This window comes from Loxodonta africana, chromosome 1 (assembly GCF_030014295.1).
Source record: "Loxodonta africana isolate mLoxAfr1 chromosome 1, mLoxAfr1.hap2, whole genome shotgun sequence".
In the NCBI taxonomy this organism is placed as follows: domain Eukaryota; kingdom Metazoa; phylum Chordata; class Mammalia; order Proboscidea; family Elephantidae; genus Loxodonta; species Loxodonta africana.
In genome coordinates this window covers 54,171,436-54,197,575 of record NC_087342.1, presented here as the reverse complement: position 1 = coordinate 54,197,575, position 26,140 = coordinate 54,171,436, and the positions used below count along the sequence as shown (strand labels likewise).

Below are 26,140 nucleotides of genomic sequence, written 5' to 3'. Positions count from 1 at the left end.
CTAAATGCATGTGGACTGGATCCAGGAATGGATCCTGGAACAGGAAAAAAAAAAAAAAAAAAAGTATGTTAGTGAAAAAACTGGTGAAACTGAGTAATTTCTGTACTTTAGTTAATAATACTAAACCAAGAACTTTTTTATTGGTGAAAAATGTTTTATGGTTATCTAAGATGATTACGTAAGGGGAAGCTGGGTAAAAAATATACAGGAACTCTATTTTTGCAACTTTTTGTAAAAGTATAATTATCTAAGAAAAAAATGTGTTAAAAATTATTTGCCAGTGCTCCAGGGCCTGTATTTATGTCACTCCATTGATACTAATATTCTCTCACTCAGACAAGCTTGTTCAACATCCACCTCCCCACTGTCCTCATACTCCAAATCCAGACTTCCCTTTCTGATAAGCACTGTGTTCTTGAAATCAAGTCCAACACTTCTCTTGGTTAACTCAGAAACACAAGAAATTTTTCCCAAATCTACCCGAACCTATACATGTTTTAAATTTAAAAATGTGCCACCTAAATGTGTTTCTTATCTTGCATATGTTTTTTGCTTCTGTCCAACAAGTCTTCTTCAATTGTACACACTAAGACTAAATGGCTCCACTGTGGTTCTAGCATCTATAGTATGAGAGAAACTAGCTTAGCACCATGCAAAACCAATTTGATCGTAATTAAAACAAGGACTAATTTATGGACTAGACTTTTTCTCAGTGAGTGATTAAAACAAATGAAAACTGCAGTTAATTATTTTAAAGTGGCAGGCCCACAGCTTGCAAGTGTCAGGGCTTAAGATTCAAGCTCAGGTCCAACCGGTTCCTGAATCAACGCTAAATAGTCCAAATGTCATATTTTAAAGCTCTAACTGCAGAATGACCTGAAAGGTCGACAACGAATTATAGTCAGTAAGCCTACATATAAATGTACATGAGCTCAAAGTTTATTGGTAAAGGCATAAAAAAACTTTATATAATAAATGCAGTCTCCAAGGAGAGTGTAAACCAATAACTGAATACTCTTAATTTCACATTAAAGATACTGTACTTCACACTACAGAAGTGTAAAAGAGTTATAAATATTTAAAGTTTTTCATTAACATATATATTCAGGAAATATCCTGAATTCATTTTCTGTGTATGTAATTTAATATAAACAATTAAAAAAAAAACACTGTGTGTATGTATCCAAAACCCGTTGACATCAAGTCAATTGCAACTCATAGTGACCCTACAGGACAGAGCAGAGCTGCCCCTTGGGCTTCCAAGGAGTGACTGATGGGATCTGAACTGCCAACCTTTATCAGCCGAGCTTACCATTATGTCATCAGGTCTCTCTCTCTCTCTATTTTTAGGGGGAAGTAGATAAAACTATTTGGCTCCATTTTAATCTGATCACACCACATTTCATGCCAGGGCTGGGAATGTTGGGGGTGGGAAGACACACAGAGTGGCTTCCCTGGATTTTTCCTTCATTTCTTCCTGGAAAGAGCCTCATGCCCAAGAGGACTCTGGAGGTGCTGGGATTCATTTTTTTTTTTTTTTCACTGAGATAATGAGAGAATAATGTTTATCTCTCTGCATGTATTGTGTCTAGACACTCCTGAAGTGCAGTCCAGTGTCAGTTTGGAAACCTGCCAATGAATTTTTGTTTATTATATATTTGATGAACATGGCTGACATTCTAGAGTCACAGAAAAAACATAAAATGGACAGAAGACAACGGCATCCTTTTCAATAGCCACAGCACCAAAAAAGGCCCAGACCACTCTGCTCTCTTTGGATTCCTGCTAATGAAAGTCCTTTTAAATTACTTTCTGACCCTCTTACCTCCTAGGGCTACCCCCAAACACTAATACTACTGAATCAGAAATTCTGCTGATGGAAAATCTAGAAAGGAAGAGACTTGTCTATTAACACACGTTCAGTGAGTACCAGAACAAGGACTTGCTAACTACTCCAAAAACTTAATTCATATATGACTTTGTGATGTTGTTTATTTTGCTACTATATGTTACTTAATAACATTATACTCATTATACTATATTGGGAGCCCTGGTGGCAGAGTAGCTAAGAGCTTGGCTGCTAAGCAAAAGGTCAGCAGTTCAAATCCACCAGCTGCTCCTTGGAAACACTCATCAACTTGACGGCAATGGATTTTTATACTATATTTAGTGCCTAGTATATCCAAACCAAGCTAAACCCCTTGCCATCGAGTGGATTCTGACTCATAGCGGCCCTATAGGACAGAGTAGAACTGCCCGAAGAGTTTCCAAGGAGCACCTAGTGGATTCGAACTGCTGACCTTTTGGTTAGCAGCTATAGCTCTTAACCACTACGCCACCAAGGTTTCCCCTCAGACTCCAGAGCAGACATATGATTGATGTTCACACAGCAAATTAAATAAATGCCCTTCAAAATTCTATTTAATTTACGTCCTACTGGACACAGTCCCCACTCATTATAAATCAGTTTTTCCAATATTCAGTAAAATTGTGTATGTACACAAAATTAACCCCTTTGTTTTCTGTGAATTTCAATTCATGAAGGAAAAAGAGGTCTGTAATACAGCACTAAATTTTTCAAAAGTACATGTTTTGATAAATTTCTGTCAAGCAGCTTCCCTAAAGATGCATCTGGAAATTATCTTTCTGATCAGCTGGGTGAGCTGCAACCTGCCCTGTCATACCTGCCAGACAGGAACCCCTGCTGGGAGACTGGAACCAACAAAGACCTAGGAAACTCCCGAAAGGTGGGCTCCATGGAGACGTCAGTGCAAACCACCCTCCCTACACACACTCAGTATTTCCAGTCTTTCTTGTTGTGGTTTGTTTGTTTCTGTTTTTCTCATATGTTTAGAAATACAACTTTGATAGATAGACAATAGCAACCTGGAGAACATCTTTTTAAAGCACTCATCTACGGCAGTAATGATTACACACACACACACATATATCATAAAGAACACAATGGACCAGACACTAATGTTTGTTAACTTTGGGGAAATAAACCAAAAGACTGTCATATCTATGTAGTTAGCTCATTAATGAGACTGACATTATTTTAAATATAAACCCTAAGAGCTATTATGTTCTTATATTGTACATGAAATTTTTTCTTAAAAAGAATATAATATTTTCTATAAAACACCCAGTGAAAAGAAAATACTCTGGAGATTTATTTAGAAGGGCTTCATTAGTATAAGATTCACTTAAACTATTTGTAAGGATAAACGTGATACTGGTTTTTAAATCCTATAATCTAACATCATCTTCTTACAGATGTTATCTAAGTACTTATCCCTTTGGTGACCCCATTATTTTCTGCTTTGACTTTTTTGTGAATGCTATGTGTTTTCATTAATGGAAGCATGCTGAACCACTGAGCATGTCTGAATTTTTGATAGGTACATGGATTTTTGTTTTCTTGCCCCCTCCCACAAGCCTACCATAAGTGTTTAGTGGTACATAAGAAGTACCACTAATTATACCCCAGAGACTCCACTGGGGCCCACTGGTACATATGTGTAACAAATAAAAATTATTAAAATTTCTATTTTTCCTACCAAAAATTCAGACACCTCATACAATACCCTGTTAAAACAGTAATTTGCAGCGCATGTCCATTTTTTCAGTTTAAGACAGTCATAAGGTCCCTGCCTTGTGGCACTACGCACTGCCAGTGGTGCAATGGCTTCCCAATAAACCCCAGAGGCTGAAAAGGTTCATGGTCCCTAGAGTCACCCGTGAGTATCAAAGGGTTAAGCTCCAATATTTGCATTTCTCCATGTTAAGTGGTTCTCCCAGTTTGGCAGCTGAGGGTACATCTTAACCTTCCTTGCACTGAAGTCCAGCATTCGGTTGATGATAACATTCTTTGAATCAAGGCATACAAAGCAAATAGCTGCCAACATGACTTTTGAAACAAAAGACAAAAATTAATAAGTATTCACTAATCGATGCCACTGGTGGGTTTAATACCCTAAGAACACAGGGACAAAATTACAGAGACCATATAATTCTGCATGTCAAACGTGTGCGGCTGGAGGAGGGATCTGACTTTTCATGAGCATGTACTATAATTATAGCTTGAGCTGCTAGTTGTAAATGGAAACTTTTTTTTTTTTTAATATATGCAACTGTCCAAATTTTAATGGCTGGTTTAGAAAAAAATATAATTCCCCTTTGCTTAGTTCAAATTTAACTTTCTCCAATATCCCCAAATTTACTCCTTTGAGAATCAGAACAAGAATTCATCTGTTAAAGAATAAAACAGGTAGCCATGCAGCCCACTGTTGCTAGGCAGTAAAGAGTTAAAAAGACCAAGGGTCTTGGATCCTTCATCACACCGCTTTCACATTCACTTTCAATAAACATGTTCTAACCATCAACCAGGAAACACACGCATTAGAATGGCAAATGACACTCCAAGTATGGTGAGGCTGGCATAGTAGAGAAAACGTTTGCAATGCTTAATCAAAGACTGAAGATAATGGCAGGAAAAGACAATACTGAAGTGAAGTGGGAGTAAATATGGAGTAAATCTCTGATGCAAATAACAAGACAAGGCAAGCATGATGGAATGACTACACACAGACGTGGCATAAAAAGTGTCGGGCTTTCTCCCAGAAAGCCACGAGCTGACCGAGGTGTAGCCAAACGGTAAGGTTTGGAAAGTGAGTATTATGCTTTGTAGCGCCACTGGCCAGCATTCAGTGAATGCTTAATGAATTTTGTTGAACGAACGAAAGCTCAAAGATGGCATTTCTTGATGAAATCTGTGTTTGTGCTACAGAAAGGATTAGTTATAAATGACCAAGCCCACAAATGTGTCCTGTGAACCTGAAAGCACTCTTAGGTTCCTGGGTGCTGGTATGCAAAGTGTGGCAGCTGTGTGACCTCCCTACTCAGACTTCCATTTAGGTCTCCCAAATAACACTCTCCTTTGTTTTTTAATTTTAAAATTTCCACATTTCCCACATGTCTTAATCAAGATTTAACTATACGTGGCAATCTCTGGCATATTCTATTACCACGGATGGTCCAACTATACCTGACTTTCATAACCGTGTGCCACATCTAGTAGTCCTCCTCAAGGTACTTGGCTGTTAGCTGCCATTGAGTCAACTTCCAACTTACAGTGACCCCGTCTCAATGATTAGGTGCAGATCAGGCCATTGTGATCTACGTGGTTTTATTGGCTGATTTTCATAGGCAGATCACCAGACCTTGCTTCCTAGTCTGTCTTAAGTCTGGAAATTCCGCTGAAACCTGTTCAGCATCGTAACAACACACGCAGGCCTCCACTGACAGGGGGTGGCTGCACATGAGGTGTATTGGCCAGGAACTGAACCCAGGCCAGAATTCTACCACAGAACCATCAATGCCCCCATTAACACATTCTGGGACTCCACTATTGCCATAACTACCATACGGTTAGAAGCCATGATGGTGCAATGGTTAAGTGCTTGCCTGTTAACCAAATGGTTGGCAGTTTGAACCCACCCAGCAGCTCCATGGAAGAAAGACCTGGAGATCTGCTCTGTGAAAGCTTATAGCCAAGAAAACCCTACGGGGCAGTTCTGCTCTGTCACACAGGGTCGCTATGAGTCGAAGTTGACTCGATGACATACAACAACAATCATACTGTTAATAGGAAATATGAACTGTGGCTATATCAAAACTACTTAGGAATTTTACTCAATATCTAAAAAGCCAAAAAAAAAAAAAGAGAGAGAGAGAGAGAGAACTAAATGTCACAAATTCTCATTGTGATCAAGACTTGAGGTTTTACAGTGCTAGTTTCCTAAAAGACAAAGGGCTCCTGAATCTGGCTATTTATTTTTCTTTAATCACTGTATTATTTAGTACAGATCTTCAATCTAACAGCATAAATAAATGATAAACCTCAACTGTGCTTAGGAAAACTTACATGGTAAAGGATGTTCGGCTATACGCTTTTCTCGTTAGCTAGGCTAGACTTCCCCCCTGACAGCAGTTGTCCAAGAGTAATGGAAAGCATCTGAAAAGCCACAGCAATCACTACCTGTTTAAGGTTGTGTGTCAACTTGGCTAGGCCTTGATTCTCAGAGGTTTGGCAGATATTATGGAATCGGCCTCCATTTTGTGATGTGATATGAGCAGCTAATCAGTTGCAAGGGGCGTTTCCTTGGAGGTGTGGCCTGCATCCAATATATATGCATGTCCTAGCAAAGCTCTCTCGATCCTGCATCCAACTCATCATCCTCTGACCTCTGGTTCTCAAGAAATGAGACAGGAACCCACTACCTGACCTGCAGATTTTGGGATTCACTAGCTCCTACAGCCCCATGAGCCAGCAGCCTGCCACTTGACCTGCCGTTTTTGGGTTCATCAGCCCCTGCAACCACGTGTGTCAGAAGAAGCCTTCAGCCTTCAGCCTGACCCACAGACTTGGGACTTGCCAGCCTCCACAACTGTGAGAGCCATTTCCTTGAAATACATTTCTCTCTATATATTTATAAATACACGCTTCACTGGTTTTGCTCCTCTAGAGAACCCAGCCTAAGATACTGCCTTTTGAAATATAGATAAGAAAGCTAACTGTGATAACTGCTGTGGCACCTTCCTACTGGGAAAACCCTAGCATTTTCTTGACTTTCTCCTGCAGACATGCAGCAAATGGAATCATAGTGTGGTTTCTAGCAGTACACTGTGTAGCATACACGATGTCAGATTTATGTTAGATGAAAAATATGAGAAATGATACCAAGACTCCCATGACACCACAAAAGCATTTAATAAAGCTGTTTACCATTCAAGGGAAAAGACAGCAAGTTACCTGAAAAAAGACCCTACATTACAAAATACAATTTCATCATTTATTTTCATTTCCTGGTCCAAAAAAACAGAGTGCACACTGTCAAGCAGGAACCTTGAGGATAGGCAGAAGGCCTGATGTGGCTAATGTCTCAGAAGGAACTGGAGCCACAGGCCTGATTCCCACAGGGAGACGGCCTGTGTGGTTAGAAAGAAGGAAAAGCACCAATGGGGGGAGGAAAAACCACTGGAAACCAACCAGCCTTCGGACCCCCAGCTGTGTTCTACCAGCAGATTTGCACTTCAAGGCTTAAAACTATAATGCCTGAAAATATTTATGCCCACTTTGATTATTTTACAAGTCAGTCACTTCATCTACTCCTAATATATATCTAATAATTTGCATTTTATCTTGAAAAACAAAAGCTGAAGAGTTTAATGAAGCACTTTATAATATACGTTGCCATTCCTCCTAACATCCTTTTGGAGTTGATAAGGCAAAGATTTAAAGCATATACAGAGACGCTAAAATAGAAGCAAGTCAGATCCTTTGATCATCTATTCTAAGAGGAAAGTTCTATACCACGGTGATGCTGGGCCAGAGGAGACATTAATTCCTAACTTGAACACCCTATGGATCACAGTGGTCTACCTGCAACCGATCACGGGGATGGCGCAGGACCAGGCAGCGCTTAGTTCCATTGTGCATGGGGTCTCCAGAAGTTGGAGGCCAACCTGACAATAATTAACAACTTAACAAATGAAGAGCAAGATTTCAAAAGTAGTCATTACACATTTACACAAATACATACAAAATTGTATGCTGCAAGGGAATATGTATACCAAAATTATTAAATAAGGGTTGCTGAAGTACACACTGAGGGATTTTACTTATAAAAACATTTACCCATCCAGAAAAAGGTTTTTTCTCTGTGGCATCACTTAATATTGCTGTGCAGAATGGACTACCTACTTAATGAAATCATACTTCTTTTAGTCATTATTGTCTAAATTTCCATTACAAAGTAAAATAGCAGCAGCCGAAAAAAAAAACCCAGCAATGAAAAATCCAAGGTCCTGGATAAAAGGCCCTGTTATCTTTTGTCTCCTTGTTTCAAGAAAATTTGAGAAAACCATCAGGGATAAAAGTCAGATATATGTGGGCCTAAAGAGACAATGGCTTTACAGGGCTTTACTTCATATCCAGAAAAACAAAACCAGACTCTCTTAACCAAACTATACATGATGTCACTGAACACTCAGAAGAATAAAAATACTAGAAAAATTATGTCTAAGAAATAATAGTTTTCAAGTGTCAAAACACTAAAGAGATTGGTATAAACTGCCACAGCAGAGACTCTTACTGAGTCTAAGTGAGCACAGTCTCCCCTGAGAATGGAGGCCTCCGTGCTGAGAGCCCTTGGCACAGCGCTTATCCCACCTGTTCTCAGGCTTGCTTGCTGTCCAACTTTCATCCTTCGTCCCATTTACACTACTCCACAACTCCGCCTAAACAGCTCCCTCAGTCTAGAATGCCTGCCCCTCCTACTCCACTCTCTCATCAATACTTTTCCAATAAAGTAATGTATGGATAAACACACCCCTTCTTGTTCTTCTGTTATTGTTAGTAGCCTTCTAGTTGATTCTGACTCTCAAGGCTAGAACCGCTCCATAGGTTTTCAAGGCTGTGACTTTTGGAAGCAGATCGTCAAGCCCGTCCTTCAAGGTGCCTCTGCGTGTTTTTTTTTTTTTTTTCTTTCTGCGTGAGTTAGAACCACCAGCCTTTTAGCTAGTTGTCTAGCTACGCGAACACTCTTCCCTTTCTTCTAAAAAAACTCAAATCAAACCCATGGCCCTTTGAGTTGATTCTGACTCGTCGCGATCCTACAGGGCAGAGTAGAACTGCCTTATAGGGTTTCCAAGGAGCACCTGGTGAATTTGAGCGTAGCTTTTAATTGCTACACCACCAGGGTTTCTGCCTTTCTTCTGGCACACCCCTAATCAGCCTTCGGCAGCCAACATGGACATCACCGATTCTTTCCTGGTCTAGCCTGGAATGGGAAACTTCCCAACCCTATGCTCAGCCAACATCATAGCCATGAACTGTGGGCTCCTGGAGGGCAGTGACCATGCCACACTGAACAGGTGCTGACGTCCTAAATAAACGAACAAATGAATCAAAGAGACTAAACTTTTCTCCTCTGGAACTACTGACAAATGAAATAGATCTTTATAAATCTGGAGGGATCACTGATCGTGACCGAGGATGAGAAAAGGGAATGTCAGGTAGCTCAAACCACCTTCTAATTTTCTGATTCAATAATGAATAAAAAATGGATTAACAAGCAGGAATCACCATCTTTAACAATACCTATATTGACCTTGGCCCTATCACTTAAACACTGTTTATAGGTAAAGGTGTTACATACTGTATTATAGCTACCATTCAACTGTAGTGAACGTATTTACTGGAAAACCAGTGTGTTGAATTCTAAAAATAATAGGTTATTTCCTGATAGATTATAGAGCATTTCTCCAGTCATTCATTCAATCAACAAATATTTACCAACTACTTCTTGCTGGGCACCATCCTCAGGAGCTGGGGATAGAGCAGTGAACAAAATAAAATCCCCTTCCCCACGTCATTCACTTTTCTAGTTAGAAGAGACAGACAGACAGGCACGGTGGTGACAAGTGCTACGAAGACAGACAAAGCAGGGTAAGGGGCCCAAGTGATGCTGGCAGTGAACGAGTGGGGAGCTTTTTACATAGGGAGGCTCAGGCCTCATTGAGAATGTGACCTTTGAGAAAAGAGCTGAAGGAAAGGAAGGGATAAGCCTACAGTCACCTGGTGGAAGGCACTCCTAACAGAGGAAATGAATGCAAAGGCCCCATAGCAGGAGCCTGTTAGGTGTGGTCAGTAAACAGCAGGAGGGCTGTTTGGCTATAGCTGAGTGAGCAAGGGAGAAAGAAGGGTGAAGGGGGGGCGGAGTTTCCAAGACATGGTGGTGAGGGAGGGTGAGTGAACCCTAGAGTTTGCAGGGTATGGGAAACCACTGTTCTGAATGAGAAAGAAAGCTACTGGTGGGTTTTAAGCAAAAGAGTGACATAATCATAGTAAGACCACTCTGTCTGCTGAGTTAAAACATACTGTAGAGGAGCAGGGGCAGAACCCAAGAGACCAGTTAGGAGGCTACTGCAATCAATTTAGTAAGACATAACGGTAGCTTTGACCAGGGTGGGGTTGTTTCCAAGGAAGAGCTGAAAGGTTTTACTGACGGACTGGAGACCAAACTGAGAGAAAGACAGGCATCAATGATGACTTCAAGGTTTTTCATCAGGCCACAGGAAGGATGGGGGGAGGCTGTGGTGGAAGTGTGCTTCTTAGAGGTCAGGGTATGTCAGGAATTTGGGGCACGCAAACTTGATGCATGTTAGACATCCAGGCGGAGAGGGGAGTAGGCAAGTGGGTATGCGAGTCTGGGAGTCACTTGGGAATCATCACCACATCCATGGCATTGAAGGTCCTAAGACAGGAGGAGATCACCTAGGGAGTGAGTGTGGACAGAAAAGAGCAGAGATCCCAAAACACAGCCCCAGGGTCCCACACTGAGATGGTGGGGAGGTGAGGAGAAGCCAGCAAAAGGAGACTGAAAAAGAAGAGCTAGAATAGTCTAGCCTAGTGTTCAACTAGGAACGGTACACACTCCATCTTATTTCCGTCTGCTGGGCTTTCTTCCCTCTCACAGATCGAACTGTGTTCCCCCAAAATATCTGTCAACTTGCCTAGGACATGATTCCCAGTACTGTATGATTGTCTACCTTTTTATCATCTGATATAATTTCCCTATGTGCTGTAAATCCTGTCACTATTATGTAATGAGATGGATTAGCGGCAGTTATACTGATGAGGTCTACAAGATTCGATAGTGTCTTAAGCAAATCCCTTTTGAGATATAAAAGAGAGAAGGGAGCAGAGAGACACGGGGACCTTATACCACCAAGAAAGCGGTGCAGGGGGCAGAGCATGTCCTTTGGACCTGAGGTTCCTGCACTGAGATGCTCCCAGGTCAAGGGAGACTGACGACAAGGACCTTCCTCCAGAGCCGACAGAGAGAGAAAGCCTTCCCCTGGAGTCGATGCCCTGAATTTGGACTTCTAGCCTACTAGTCTGTGAGAGAATAAACTTTGTTAAAGCCATCTACTTGTGGTATTTCTGTTATAGCAGCACTAGGTGACTAAGACACCCCCTAGGAACACGGAAATTTGAAGAACTGTTAAGCAAAGTTCCATCTCCAACTATCAGCAATTTAATGGAGTACAACATCCATTTAAAGGATAATGAGACCCAATGTTACTATAGTAACCAAAAAAATACAAATTAAGACAATAAACTACCATCCATCAAATTAGCCAAAAATTTAAATTCAGACATTAGGTATAGCTAAGGATGTGAGGAAATCACCTCTAGAGAACAGTTTAAAATTATAAGGGAAAATGAATTTTCTAGGTCTAAATGTATATTTATTTTTATATATACAAAGCTGTACCATTATGTAAATTTAAAGTACAAACACATACAAAATGACATACTATTCATGTATGTTAAACAAATTGAAAGAAAATACTCTACAGTTAAGTGTTTGCTCTGGGAGGGGAGAGGAAGGTGACTGGTAATGGCAGGTATAGGACACAGGCCAGAATGTGTAATGCCTTACTTAGCTTAAAACAAAACAAAACAAACAAAAAATGTACTGAATTTACGAAAAGGGCTTGAAACAAATATGAGAAAATGTTTATAACTGATTATGAACAACTGATCACAGCTGATGATTATCAACTCTGGTGATGGATAAATTAGTACATGTAATACAATTCTTTGTAATCTTTTTATTTAAAAAAAAATCTGAAAATAATTTTTGAAAGAAAAAACAGAATCAAAAAAAAAATTACACGTTTAAAACAAATTTCGCTACATTTAAACCTACATTCCCAGCCTATAACAAAGCAATAGAAGACACATATATTTTATCGGCATATCAATAAAGAATATCAGGTCTTTTCTATGGCATAGCATGTGGCAAACTCCACCTATATTCTACACCTCACTATTTGATAAAACCATAGAGAAATTAAAAAAAAAAAAAAAAACTGAAAGATAAACAGGTAAAAACTACCTACTTTCATCAGAAGACCTAACCTAAATAAGGAACTAAAGCTACTGAATTTGAGTTATAATCCAAGACCTGCTTCAAATGCTTTTGGAATGACATGACAAAGACCGAAATGAATGGACAGACACGTAAGTCAGTCAGTCTAAAACACGCAGGACAATTAACGGAAACTTAATTCTCCTATGCTTCCTTACAACTTAGAGGACTCTGCAGACATTTCAGTTAATTTGTATAAGACTCATCGTAAAGAAGTGAAACACTTAGAAGTATATTTTAGCATAATAATCCCTTTTATATTTACACATTTGCACACATCAATGTTCCATATTGTAACCTTTACTTGGTGCCTTTTCTAACCAGTTGCTGGTTGAGTCAACTGACTTCTGGCGCCCCCGTGTGTCAGGGTAGAACTGTGCAGCACAGGGTTTTCAATGGCTGATTTTTCAGAAGTAGGGCACCAGATCTTTCCTCCGGGGTGTCTCTGCATGGACCTGAACCACCATCCCATCTTCAGTCAGCAGCCAAGCACTTAACAGTTTGCACCATGGTTCACTTCTAGTCAGTGGGTAATAAATATTCTTGCTGAAACTGTTACACATTTTTCCTAGCTTTTTTCCTTCTGAATCACTCAATATAAAAGTAATAAAGCAAAATAAATAAGAGGGATTTTTCATTTAGTTACAGTAATTAATGTATTATGTGATTACTAAGAGCAGAAAATAAATCAATGAACTGTTTATATTAGAAGTGAATTACAGTTAAATTAATTTTATTAAATGTTTCAGTGTCTTTAAACAAAGACACCGACACGGGATACAATTCCAAGCAATTCAAAAATCAGTTTTTAATAAACATGTTCCCAGAACAAAAAAAAAAACGGCATATATTAGGGGGGCATGCATTTTTAAATCCTGATATTGCCTTTCTCAGTATGTATCAAAGCATTAGTTTATAAAACAAAAATAAAGCTTATTCGCCTAAATTTGCTGTTACGATATGATAATCTTTTTTCTTTTCCTTCTATTAAGAATATATATATGTTTTTTCTATTAAGAATATATGTTTATTCTCAAAAAAGGGCTAAAAGCAGTCCTTTCCCTGAGCTTAAAATACTGAATCATATCAATTATACCACTTAAGATGTGAATCACTTCTCGTGCACCTTCAGAAATAAACTCAGGCTGATTCATTTAGTGTGTTACTGACAGTCAGGTGGGGTTAAATGCATTAGATTTTTGACTTCTGGTTTTAACGATGTCCTCTCCATTTTCTCTTTGGAAATTTTTTCTACACCAAAATAATGTACATCAAGTAAAATATAGTAGGTAGACATTTAAATTAGGTCATTTTTTTAAAGCAACAGGACACCCCTCCTTTTTTTAGCTATCTCTTTTGTTGATAAATCTCTGGGTTTACAATAAAGCCTTAGAAAAAGATACTTCCATTCTCTGATTAGTCAGAACAAATACACAGGTTTATTTTCCCTCAAAACTGGTTCGAGATAAATACTTAAATTTGTTCAGTTAATGCTGTTAAAAAAGAACAGGTTAACTTTTTCAAAATACTACTTTTGGGGAAGCAAACAAATGCTTCATTCCACAAATACCGATGGAGCAGCTGCCATGTGCCAGGCGTGCTACGTGCTGGGGTGAAGCAGACAGCACTCAGTCGCCATATGCTTAAGACTCTCAGTGGGCAGGTGAGGCAAGCACGCAAATACTCACAAAATAAGGCGGAAAGAGACTGAATATCTTCAGGGAGGAAAATCGAAAATACTATAGGAGTTCAAAGAATGGAAAAGCTGCTGCCAGCAACTGGAGTGGGAAGGGAACATCAGAGAAGGCTTCATGAGACAGTGGATCTGAACCAAGTCTTTAGGGAAAGGGAAGATGTGGACCAGTGCAGACTGGGAGCCAAGATTGCACGGACAGTAAGGGTAGGGAGCCGGAGCAGCGCCACAGCACAGGAAATGTAAGCGTTAGGGTAGGTGAAAGAACAAAACAAGAAGTCAGGGAGGAGAACAAGAAATAAGGAGAAGTAGGAAGGCACCAGATAACACAGGCCTTTGAAAGTGTAGTCAGGTGATTCATACTTTATTTGGTAGGCAAATGGGAATCAATGCAAGATTTTGAGCAGGGAGGAGTAGGGCCAGACACATGCCTCAGGAGAATTAATCTAGCATCAGTGGGATACATGCATAGGAAGACAAACTAAAAATGGGAAAACTGATCACAAATCCAGTGCACAGTAAAGAGAATAGAAACTAGGCAGTATCAGTGGAAATGGAACAAAGAGTATGGACACAAAAAAAAAAAAAAGTAAATTGTAAACAGCATTTATGAAAAATATGGAATAAAACCTTACCTGCTTCTTCTGTATCTTGTTCATCTATTAAACCTACTGAGACGCCTAAATCCACACACTTCTTGCTATGTGCCTTGGACTTCATGTGTTTTGTCAGGTTTCCTTAAGGGAAAAGAATGTTTACTAAGCTTACACAGTATTATTTTGGTATAGCATTTGTCAACACTGGCAAATTCCATTCCTATTTCAAGCAAAAAAACACAGACTGTAGTTATATAATTCCAATGACTAAAATTCTGACAAAAGAAAACATTCTCTATGTTATAATAACTTATTAACAAAAATTTATCTTTCAAACCCACCCCCTCTACTTTGATGTCTACTTCTTATGATTTTTATTCTCTATTCCTTATTTATTTCTTAGGACATTTTATTCATACTTCAGTCCCTTTCAGGTTGCACTATCATCTGTAGTTCCTGGAGTATGAATTCTCCGTTTGTTATGTCTGCTGACTCTCTCTCATAGTAGTGCGTTTCCTTGCACACTTTTAATTTTCATTGTAAGCTTATCTCTAGTAAGACTGTTTTCCATGGGAGTTTCAATAACCCTGGTTTGCAAAAACATCTCTGTGGGGCAGTTTTCAACTGCTTCTGCCTATGACCTTAAAGGTTCCAGACCACTGATTCTGGACAAGTTTTTCTGAATGGCATAGGTATAGGGCTTTGCTTTTTAGCAGCCTAACTTTTTCCCAGATGGCCCAAGGTCACGGGACAGGTAAGCCAGGCTAACTGCAGGCTAAATCCATTCCAGAACAAACATTACAAGTCCAGGCTTTGATTCCCATACAGACTTTTTGTTTTTCAGCATCTGCTCACCATGCTACCCTCTGCATTGCTTCTTTATTTCTGGAACCTGGGAAGTAACCTTTCTTAATTTTGAGCTTGGGTATCAATTAAAAACTATTTCTGGTTGTTGTTATATTAGAAACCGTATTTCTGTGTGTTTGGAATAGAAGAAAGTACACTGATTGCAGTTCACCATATTGACTATACATTTCATAACAGTATCTCTAAAGGTGCGTTTCCTCTGGCAGCTGGCATATCTGGTTCTGTGAGTATTAGTAGGCTAACCTGGACAAAAAGGACAAGTTTTCTCCATGTGATCATGAATGCCAGGGGGAGCTCAAAGTCTTCTGAGGAAGCCAAGGAGCTTGAGTGGGTAACACTGACAAGGGCAAGTTGTCTTTTGTGAAAACAAATAAACAAGGACAAGTTATCTTTTGTGAAAACAGAATCTAAATACTAGTGTTTGAGGATAAACCTTTAGAAGAGCTAAAAAATCTGTCAGTCATTGGTCCAGTGCTGTAGGACCTTGTAAAACTGCTATACTCATAAAGGCTCAATTCTATAAAAATGCTTAGTGGAACCAGTCACATTTGTACAAGGTGGGTCTTACACTAGACAGGACGTTCCTGAGTGAGCCAACTGTACATCATCCCAGAGCGTGGCGCTAAGGAATTCAAGTGTAAGACCGGTGGATGGACCACACGATGTCTAAGATTCATCAAACCCTGACTTCTATGATTCTGGAGATGACACCTGGCTGAAATGGTTTGGCTGTATCTGAAATTTACTTTATACTTAAAAATAAAAGATGGCAAAATGTTAATAATTATTAAATGATGATGGACATACTGGGATGATGGGATATACAAATCTCTACTTTCTGTATGCTTCAAACATTTCTATCAAAAATTATAAAAATAGCTTGGACGTCTTAATGTGGCTGAAATTTTTATTTGTAAGTCCAAATGTTTTTGGTATAATAACAATATTATGAACCAAATTACAAGTTTCCACTAATCATTCTCTTTCAAAGTGCTTTGTTCCCTAGGTAGACAGTTATAGCAGGTTGCATTCTAAGAAGTTACTAATGTATAATTTTAAGTAGGCAAATTTGGGAATTTAAGTTTTTAATAAGCATATACTCTCATAACTTCAGTTATTTCTTCTTATTAAAGAACCCTCTAAATAATTTAACACAAACAAAACCATTTTCATTTTAAATATGCAAAATAGGCATATCTTAAAAATGCAAACATCCCCTAGAAACGCTATAAACTCTGTGTACTTTTATCTATATCCTCTGGACAGCAATTGATAGGTTTTGTTTCTGGATTTCTACAGCTACAGGCAGAGTCTAGCCTTCTGTGCTATAATAAATGGTATTAAATCCTGCAGAGATGCAAGCTCACTGAATACTTTCTGCTGACTGACCTTCAAAGCAGAATACTGACCAAAACAAGTCAATAAAAATTATTTTGAAAACGTACTCATGAAATAAACTAAGGAGACAAATGGTGACATACAGACTCATAAGCATTACCATCAGAAGCAAAACCTTTTAGCAGTACACATTATCCTTTTCATAGTACTGTGGGGTCTTTGGATACCGTATTTTTATAGCATGCCATTTTATATCACTATTTTCTTCTGTTAAGAACCAGACACATTCATAAGAATTAGTGTTGGATTGGCCAGGAAAATAAAGTAAATCAGAGCCAGGCAAAATCTATAGCCTAACCTAAAAACAGGTCCATTATTGTTCAGCTACCTTTAAAAGGTGCTGTGGAACCTATTTTAGACATATTCACAAAACAGACTTCTAAAAGAAAGCTGACAACCATCTGGCCAAAAATAGGAAAATAAAGAATTCCCAAGATTTTCTTCACCAGTCTCATCAGCTTAGGTAGTGTCCTTTAAACAAATATTTATCACATAATTCCACATGAATTATCTGACAAAACAAAAAAAAATTAGTGTAAATTAAGATACGCAGCATATCAAAGAAACATTAACACGTGAAAACGGCTAATGCATAACATACTTCAGGGACTGTTATGCTCTGCCGACAATATAATAAATATCTAAAATTTTACACGATGCTGTTTTGAGTTATTTCACTAACATTAATACTTGGTGATTCATAATATTTTTCTGTGCAAGAAATCTCTGTAGTTTCGTTTGGTTTCCCACATTTGGGCTCTCCTTCCTTTCTTATTTTTATTTTATAAATAAAAAAAATTAAAAACCAAACCTGTTGCCATTGAGTTGATTCTGACTCATAGCGACCCTACATTACAGAGTAGAACTGTCCCACAGGGTTTCTAAGGAGTGGCTGGTGGATTCGAACCGCCAACTTTTTGGTTAGCAGTCGAATGCTTAACCACTGTGCCACGAGGGCTCCTATTTTATGAATGCTATTTTAAAAATACCCTGATTTCTTTTCTTCCACTATGTCTTGATCTTCTTGTATTTGGTGTCATTGTTCTTTACTTGGTGAACTTCTATTAGAAACACTGGCATCTTAAAATGTTCTTCATCTTACACTGGTCACTAACAGACAATTCTTAACTAGATGTAAACCAGTCAAAAAGCAATAAACTGGGTTAAAATCAAAGCACTTTATCCTATCAAAGCCCTCACTCAGGACCAGGGAAATCACTCTGAAATGCAACCTCCCTCTCCGGGAGGACTTTTCTATGTCACAATCCAAGAATGACGTAATTAGTATTTCTCCCAAACCCTTGTGATTTCTTCCAACTTTCTGGAAAGAGTCCAGGCTATCTGAAGGAGAACAATTTGTTTCTCCCTCATTCTTGTCTCAGGTACTATTAGCATTTAAGGAGAACTAATTTGAAGCTATTTATTTGTTATATAACTCTTTAAGTGCTAATAAAATCAGTAAAACGTTATTAGCTAAAAAATGTAATACCAATCTTTAAAACAAAAACTGCAAAGACGACCAGTATAGCTCTAAAAAAAAAAAAAAAACTAAACGGTAATTCAAAAGGAATAAAAACTTTAGAAGTTTCTGTCAAAAATAATTGATGAAATACTTTTTTACTGTTTGTCCTTTCAGACAGATGATTTCATTATTTTTTTTTTTAATAACTTTTATTAAGCTTCAAGTGAACATTTACAAATCCAATCAGTCTGTCACATATAAGTTTATATACATCTCACTCCCTACTCCCACTTACTCTCCCCGTCTTGAGTCAGCCCTTTCAGTCTCTCCTTTCTTGACAATTTGCCGGCTTCCCTCTCTCTCTGTCCTCCCATCCCCCCTCCAGACAAGAGTTGCCAACACAATCTCAAGTGTCCACCTGATGTAATTAGCTCACTCTTCATCAGCGTCTCTCTCCCACCCGCTGACCAGTCCCTTTCATTTCTGATGAGTTGTCTTCGGGGATGGTTCCTGTCCTGTGTCAACAGAAGGTCTGGAGCGCATGGCCCCCGGGATTCCTCCAGTCTCAGTCAGACCATTAAGTTTGGTCTTTTTATGAGAATTTGGGGTCTGCATCCCACTGATCTCCTGCTCCCTCAGGGGTCCTCTGCTGTGCTCCCTGTCAGGGCAGTCATCGATTGTGGCCGGGCACCAACTAGTTCTTCTGGTCTCAGGATGATGTAGGTCTCTGGTTCATGTGGCCCTTTCTGTCTCTTGGGCTCTTAGTTGCCGTGTGGGCTTGGTGTTCTTCATTTTCCTTTGCTCCAGGTGGGTTGAGACCAATTGCTGCATCTTAGATGGCCGCCTGTTAGCATTTAAGACCCCAGACGCCACATTTCAAAGTGGGATGAAGAATGATTTCATAATAGAATTATTTTGCCAATTGACTTAGAAGTCCCCTTAAACCATGGTCCCCAGACCCCCGCGCTTGCTCCGCTGAGCTTTGAAGCATTCATTTTATCCCGGAAACTTCTTTGCTTTTGGTCCAGTCCAATTGAGCTGACCTTCCATGTATTGAGTGTTGTCTTTCCCTTCACCTAAAGCAGTTCTTATCTACTGATTAACCAATAAAAAACCCTCTCCCACCCTCCTTCCCTCCCCGCCTCGTAACCACAAAAGTATGTGTTCTTCTCAGGTTTACTATTTCTCAAGATCTTATAATAGTGGTCTTATACAATATTTGTCCTTTTGCCTCTGACTAATTTCGCTCAGCATAATGCCTTCCAGGTTCCTCCATGTTATGAAATGTTTCAGAGATTCGTCACTGTTCTTTATCAATGCGTAGTATTCCATTGTGTGAATATAACACAATTTATTTACCCATTCATCCGTTGATGGACACCTTGGTTGCTTCCAACTTTTTGCTATTGTAAACACAGCTGCAATAAACATGGGTGTGCATATATCTGTTTGTATGAAGGCTCTTGTATTTCTAGGGTATATCCCAGGAGTGGGATTTCTGGGTTGTATGGTAGTTCTATTTCTAACTGTTTAAGATAACGCCAGATAGATTTCCAAAGTGGTTGTACCATTTTACATTCCCACCAGCAGTGTATGAGAGTTCCAATCTCTCCGCAGCCTCTCCAACATTTATTATTTTGTGTTTTTTGGATTAATGCCAGCCTTGCTGGTGTGAGATGGAATCTCATCGTAGTTTTAATTTGCATTTCTCTAATGGCTAATGATCGAGAGCATTTTCTCATGTACCTGTTGGCTGCCTGAATATCTTCTTTAGAGAAATGTGTGTTCATATCCTTTGCCCACTTCTTGATTGGGTTGTTTGTCTTTTTGTGGTTGAGTTTTGACAGAATCATGTAGATTTTAGAGATCAGGCGCTGGTCGGAGATGTCATAGCTGAAAATTCTTTCCCAATCTGTAGGTGGTCTTTTTACTCTTTTAGTGAAGTCTTTAGATGAGCATAGGTGTTTGATTTTTAGGAGCTCCCAGTTATCTGGTTTCTTTTCATCATTTTTGGTAATGTTTTGTATTCTGTTTATGCCTTGTATTAGGGCTCCTAGGGTTGTCCCAATTTTTTCTTCCATGATCTTTATCATTTTAGTCTTTATGTTTAGGTCTTTGATCCACTTGGAGTTACTTTTTGTGCATGGTGTAAGGTATGGGTCCCGTTTCATTTTTTTGCAAATGGATATCCAGTTATGCCAGCACCATTTGTTAAAAAGGCTATCTTTTCCCCAGTTAATTGACACTGGTCCTTTGTCAAATATCAGCTGCTCATACGTGGATGGATCTATATCTGGGTTCTCAATTCTGTTCCATTGGTCTATGTGTCTGTTGTTGTACCAATACCAGGCTGTTTTGACTACTGTGGCTGTATAATAGGTTCTGAAATCAGATAGAGCGAGGCCTCCCACTTTCTTCTTCTTTTTCAGTAGTGCTTTGCTTATCCGGGGCTTCTTTCCCTTCCATATGAAATTGGTGATTTGTTTCTCTATCCCCTTAAAATATGACATTGGAATTTGGATCGGAAGTGCATTAAATGTATAGATGGCTTTTGGTAGAATAGACATTTTTACTATGTTAAGTCTTCCTATCCATGAGCAAGGTATGTTTTTCCACTTAAGTATGTCCTTTTGAATTTCTTGTAGTAGAGCTTTGTAGTTTTCTTTGTATAGGTCTTTTACATCCTTGGTAAGATTTATTCCTAAGTATCTTATCTTCTTGGGGGCTACTGTGAATGGTATTGATTTGGTTATTTCCTCTTCGGTGTTCTTTTTGTTGATGTAGAGGAATCCAAGTGATTTTTGTATGTTTATTTTATAACCTGAGACTCTGCCAAACTCTTCTATTAGTTTCAGTAGTTTTCTGGAGGATTCCTTAGGGTTTTCTGTGTATATAATCATGTCATCTGCAAATAGTGATAACTTTACTTCTTCCTTGCCAATCCGGATACCTTTTATTTCTTGGTCTAGCCTAATTGCCCTGGCTAAGACTTCCAACACGGTGTTGAATAAGAGCGGTGATAAAGGGCATCCTTGTCTGGTTCCCGTTCTCAAGGGAAATGCTTTCAGGTTCTCTCCATTTAGAGTGATATTGGCTGTTGGCTTTGCATAGATGCCCTTTATTATGTTGAGGAATTTTCCTTCAATTCCTATTTTGGTAAGAGTTTTTATCATGAATGGGTGTTGGACTTTGTCAAATGCCTTTTCTGCATCAATTGATAAGATCATGTGGTTTTTGTCTTTTGTTTTATTTATGTGATGGATTACATTAATGGTTTTTCTGATATTAAACCAGCCTTGCATACCTGGTATAAATCCCACTTGATCAGGGTGAATTATTTTTTTGATGTGTTGTTGGATTCTATTGGCTAGAATTTTGTTGAGGATTTTTGCATCAATGTTCATGAGGGATATAGGTCTATAATTTTCTTTTTTTGTAATGTCTTTACCTGGTTTTGGTATCAGGGAGATGGTGGCTTCATAGAATGAGTTGGGTAGTATTCCGTCATTTTCTATGCTTTGGAATACCTTTAGTAGTAGTGGTGTTAACTCTTCTCTGAAAGTTTGGTAGAACTCTGCAGTGAAGCCGTCCGGGCCAGGGCTTTTTTTTGTTGGGAGTTTTTTGATTACCGTTTCAATCTCTTTTTTTGTTATGGGTCTATTTAGTTGTTCTACTCCTGAATGTGTTAGTTTAGGTAGGTAGTGTTTTTCCAGGAATTCATCCATTTCTTCTAGGTTTTCAAATTTGTTAGAGTACAATTTTTCATAATAATCTGAAATGATTCTTTTAATTTCATTTGGTTCTGTTGTGATGTGGTCCTTCTCATTTCTTATTCGGGTTATTTGTTTCCTTTCCTGTATTTCTTTAGTCAGTCTAGCCAATGGTTTATCAATTTTGTTAATTTTTTCAAAGAACCAGCTTTTGGCTTTGTTAATTCTTTCGACTGTTTTTCTGTTCTCTAATTCATTTAGTTCAGCTCTCATTTTTATTATTTGTTTTCTTCTGGTGCCTGATGGATTCTTTTGTTGCTCACTTTCTATTTGTTCAAGTTGTAGGGACAGTTCTCTGATTTTGGCTCTTTCTTCTTTTTGTATGTGTGCATTTATTGATATAAATTGGCCTCTGAGCACTGCTTTTGCTGTGTCCCAGAGGTTTTGATAGGAAGTATTTTCATTCTCGTTGCTTTCTATGAATTTCCTTATTCCCTCCCTGATGTCTTCTATAACCCAGTCTTTTTTCAGGAGGGTATTGTTCATTTTCCAAGTATTTGATTTCTTTTCCCTCGTTTTTCTGTTATTGATTTCTAGTTTTATTGCCTTGTGGTCTGAGAAGATGCTTTGTAATATTTCCATGTTTTGGACTCTGCAAAGGTTTGTTTTATGACCTAATATGTGGTCTATTCTAGAGAATGTTCCATGTGCACTAGAAAAAAAAGTATATTTTGCAGCAGTTGGGTGGAGAGTTCTGTATAAGTCAATGAGGTCAAGTTGGTTGATTGTTGTAATTAGATCTGCCGTGTCTCTGTTGAGCTTCTTACTGGATGTCCTGTCCTTCTCCGAAAGTGGTGTGTTGAAGTCTCCTACTATAATTGTGGAGGTGTCTATCTCGCTTTTCAATTCTGTTAAAATTTGATTTATGTATCTTGCAGCCCTGTCATTGGGTGCGTAAATATTTAATATGGTTATGTCTTCCTGATCAATTGTCCCTTTTATCATTATATAGTGTCCTTCTTTATCCTTTGTGGTGGATTTAAGTCTAAAGTCTATTTTGTCAGAAATTAATATTGCTACTCCTCTTCTTTTTTGCTTATTGTTTGCTTGACATACTTTTTTCCATCCTTTGAGTTTTAGTTTGTTTGTGTCTCTAAGTCTAAGGTGTGTCTCTTGTAGGCAGCATATAGATGGATCGTGTTTCTTTATCCAGTCTGTGACTCTCTGTCTCTTTATTGGTGCATTTAGTCCATTTACATTCAGGGTAATTATAGATAAATAAGTTTTTAGTGCTGTCATTTTGATGCCTTTTTATGTGTGTTGTTGACAATTTCATTTTTCCACATACTTTTTTGGGCTGAGGCGTTTTTCTTAGTAAATTGTGAGATTCTCATTTTCATAGTGCTTGACTTTATGTTAGTTGAGTCGTTACGTTTTTCTTGGTTTTTATCTTGAGTTATAGAGTTGTTATACCTTTTTGTGGTTACCTTATTATTTACCCCTATTTTTCTAAGTAAAAACCCAACTTGTATTGTTCTATATCGCCTTGTATCACTCTCCATATGGCAGTTCAATGCCTCCTGTATTTAGTCCCTCTTTTTGATTATTGTGATCTTTTACCTATTGACTTCCATGATTCCCTGTTATGTGTATTTTTTTTTTTTTTAGTTAATCTTAATTTGTTTGTTTTTGTGGTTTCCCTATTTGAGTTGATATCAGGACGTTCTGTTTTGTGACCCTGTGTTGTGCTGGTATCTGATATTATTGGTTTTCTGACCAAACAATATCCTTTAGTATTTCTTGTAGCTTTGGTTTGGTTTTTGCAAATTCTCTAAACTTGTGTTTGTCTGTAAATATCTTAATTTCGCCTTCATATTTCAGAGAGAGTTTTGCTGGATATATGATCCTTGGCTGGCAGTTTTTCTCCTTCAGTGTTCTGTATATGTCGTCCCATTCCCTTCTTGCCTGCATGGTTTCTGCTGAGTAGTCAGAACATATTCTTATTGATTCTCCCTTGAAGGAAACTTTTCTTTTCTCCCTGGCTGCTTTTAAAATTTTCTGTTTATCTTTGGTTTTGGTGAGTTTGATGATAATATGTCTTGGTGTTTTTCTTTTTGTATCAATCTTAAATGGGGTTCGATGAGCATCTTGGATAGATATCCTTTCGTCTTTCATGATGTCAGGGAACTTTTCTGTCAGGAGTTCTTCAACTATTTTCTCTGTGTTTTCTGTCCCCCCTCCCTGTTCTGGGACTCCAATCACCCGCAGGTTATCCTTCTTGATAGAGTCCCACATAATTCTTAGGGTTTCTTCATTTTTTTTTAATTCTTTTATCTGATTTTTTTTCAGCTATGTTGGTGTTGATTCCCTGGTCCTCCAGATGTCCCAGTCTGCATTCTAATTGCTCGAGTCTGCTCCTCTGACTTCCTAGTGCGTTGTCTAATTCTGTTATTTTATTGTTAATCTTTTGGATTTCTACATGTTGTCTCTCTATGGATTCTTGCAACTTATTAATTTTTCCAGTATGTTCTTGAATAATCTTTTTGAGTTCTTCAGCAGTTTTATCAGTGTGTTCCTTGGCTTTTTCTGCAGATATCCTAATTTCGTTTGTGATATCATTAAGCATTCTGTAAATTAGTTTTTTATATTCTGTATCTGATAATTCCAAGATTGTATCTTCATTTGGGAAAGATTTTGATTCTTTTGTTTGGGGGGTTGGAGAAGCTGTCATGGTCTGCTTCTTTAAGTGGTTTGATATGGATTGTTGTCTCCGAGCCATCACTGGGAAACTAGTTTTTCCAGAAAATCTGCTAAAAAAAAAATGCAGTCAGATCCCTATCAGAGTTTTCCCTCTGGCTCAGGCTATTCAGATGTTAATGAAGCCGCCTGGGGAGGGTGGGGGAGGGAACAGAGAGATAGGAGAGTAGCACCTCAGAATATAGCCAGAGTTGCTTGTCTTGCTTGGAATGACTATTATATCTGAGATTCCCGTGGGCGTGTCGCCTATGTGTGCTGGCTGTGTGGAGATTGCCTCCGGGGGGTCTGGCCCGCTGGAGTCACGGTCAGATCCTCCGCTTCCAGCCCCATGCCCAGCGTCAAGGCTCCCCTACTGGGATGGTGCACTCTCGACTCCAAAATCAGTCGCTGCCTCCCGGGGACTTCTCGTCCCTACAGCCACGTGGCCGTGCCACCTCCGAGAACCAGTTGGGCCTCCTCCCGGGGTTAGTTCAGATGGGTGGAGTAGCTCCCCGTGCTTGTGCCGTGACCGAGTGTCCCGTCTGGGACGCTGTTCTCCCCGCTCCAATACCAGTCGCTGCCTCCCGGGGACTTCTCCTACCGGCTGCGTCCCACGCCGCCTGCGCGACCCGGCTGGTCCCCTTCCCGGGGTTAGTTCAGGGGGGTGGAGCAACTCTCCGTGTTTATGGCGTACCTGCGTCCAGTCCAAATCCCTGCAGGACGGTTCCCCGGCTCGGATGCTGCTCTTTCTGCTCCAAGATCAGTCACTGCCTCCCGGGGACTTCTCCTACCGGCTGCGTCCCATGCCGCCTGTGGAACCGGCTGGTCCCCCTCCCGGGGTTAGTTCAGGGGGGTGGAGCAGGTCTCTGTGCTTGTGCCGTACCTGACTGGTACGCTGGCTCCAGGCTCTGGAAACAATCGCTGCTTCCCCGTATGAGTTCGTTCTCCGTCTCTAAATCTGTGTTTGTTGTTCAGGGTTCGTAGATTGTTATGTATGTGATCGATTCACTTGTTTTTCCGTGTCTTTGTTGTAAGAGGGATCCGAGGTAGCGTCTGCCTAGTCCGCCATCTTGGCTCCGCCCTCCTGATTTCATTATTACATTGCTTTGTTTTAGAGAGATTCTTACTCTTTTAAAGGTGGTATATGAAATTAAAATCCCGGATGATACACTGGTATATTATCATGAACATGGAACCTAACGGAGAAAGCAAACATTTTCTAGTAGCATAGCTACTATAAACAAAAATGGAATAGGAAATCCGTACAGGTTAAAATTTTCTTAACTATAATAAAGGCTTACAAGTCAAATAAAATTATATAAAGAAAACACAAAGGGCACTAAATATAATTTATTGACTAGTTCTTAGTTATCTTTACAAAATATTAAAGAGTAGAAAAATTGGAAAAATTTTGAAGCTGAAATTCAATGAAATTTGGGGAAAAAGATACATCGTGGAAAAAAAATGGCTATACATGCCTGAAATTAGATAATAAAAACAAGAGTGTAACCATTATAAAAGCTTACTGTGGTTATTACTTTAAATCTTTAATCTTTTTAGTGCTCAAATGAATTTGTAATTATGGAATTTTCTCTTTCCTCCTTAGCCCCAAAGTACTTTCAAAAATGTATTCGTCATTATGTTATGCAACTATAATTTGGGGAGTGAAAAAAAGG

The 26,140-nt window shown here is 39.0% G+C and overlaps 1 protein-coding gene across 6 annotated transcripts in view; it reads right to left on the bottom strand.

Moving 5' to 3' along the window:
- HIVEP1 (HIVEP zinc finger 1) overlaps window positions 1-26,140 on the bottom strand; it is a 179,780-nt gene that overhangs the window by 24,283 nt on the left and 129,357 nt on the right. For all 6 annotated transcript variants that reach the window (XM_064280710.1, XM_064280734.1, XM_064280715.1 and 3 more), the window contains one exon: window positions 14,331-14,432. In XM_064280710.1, the coding sequence (XP_064136780.1) occupies window positions 14,331-14,432 (102 nt within the window). The remainder of the gene's footprint in view (window positions 1-14,330; window positions 14,433-26,140) is intronic.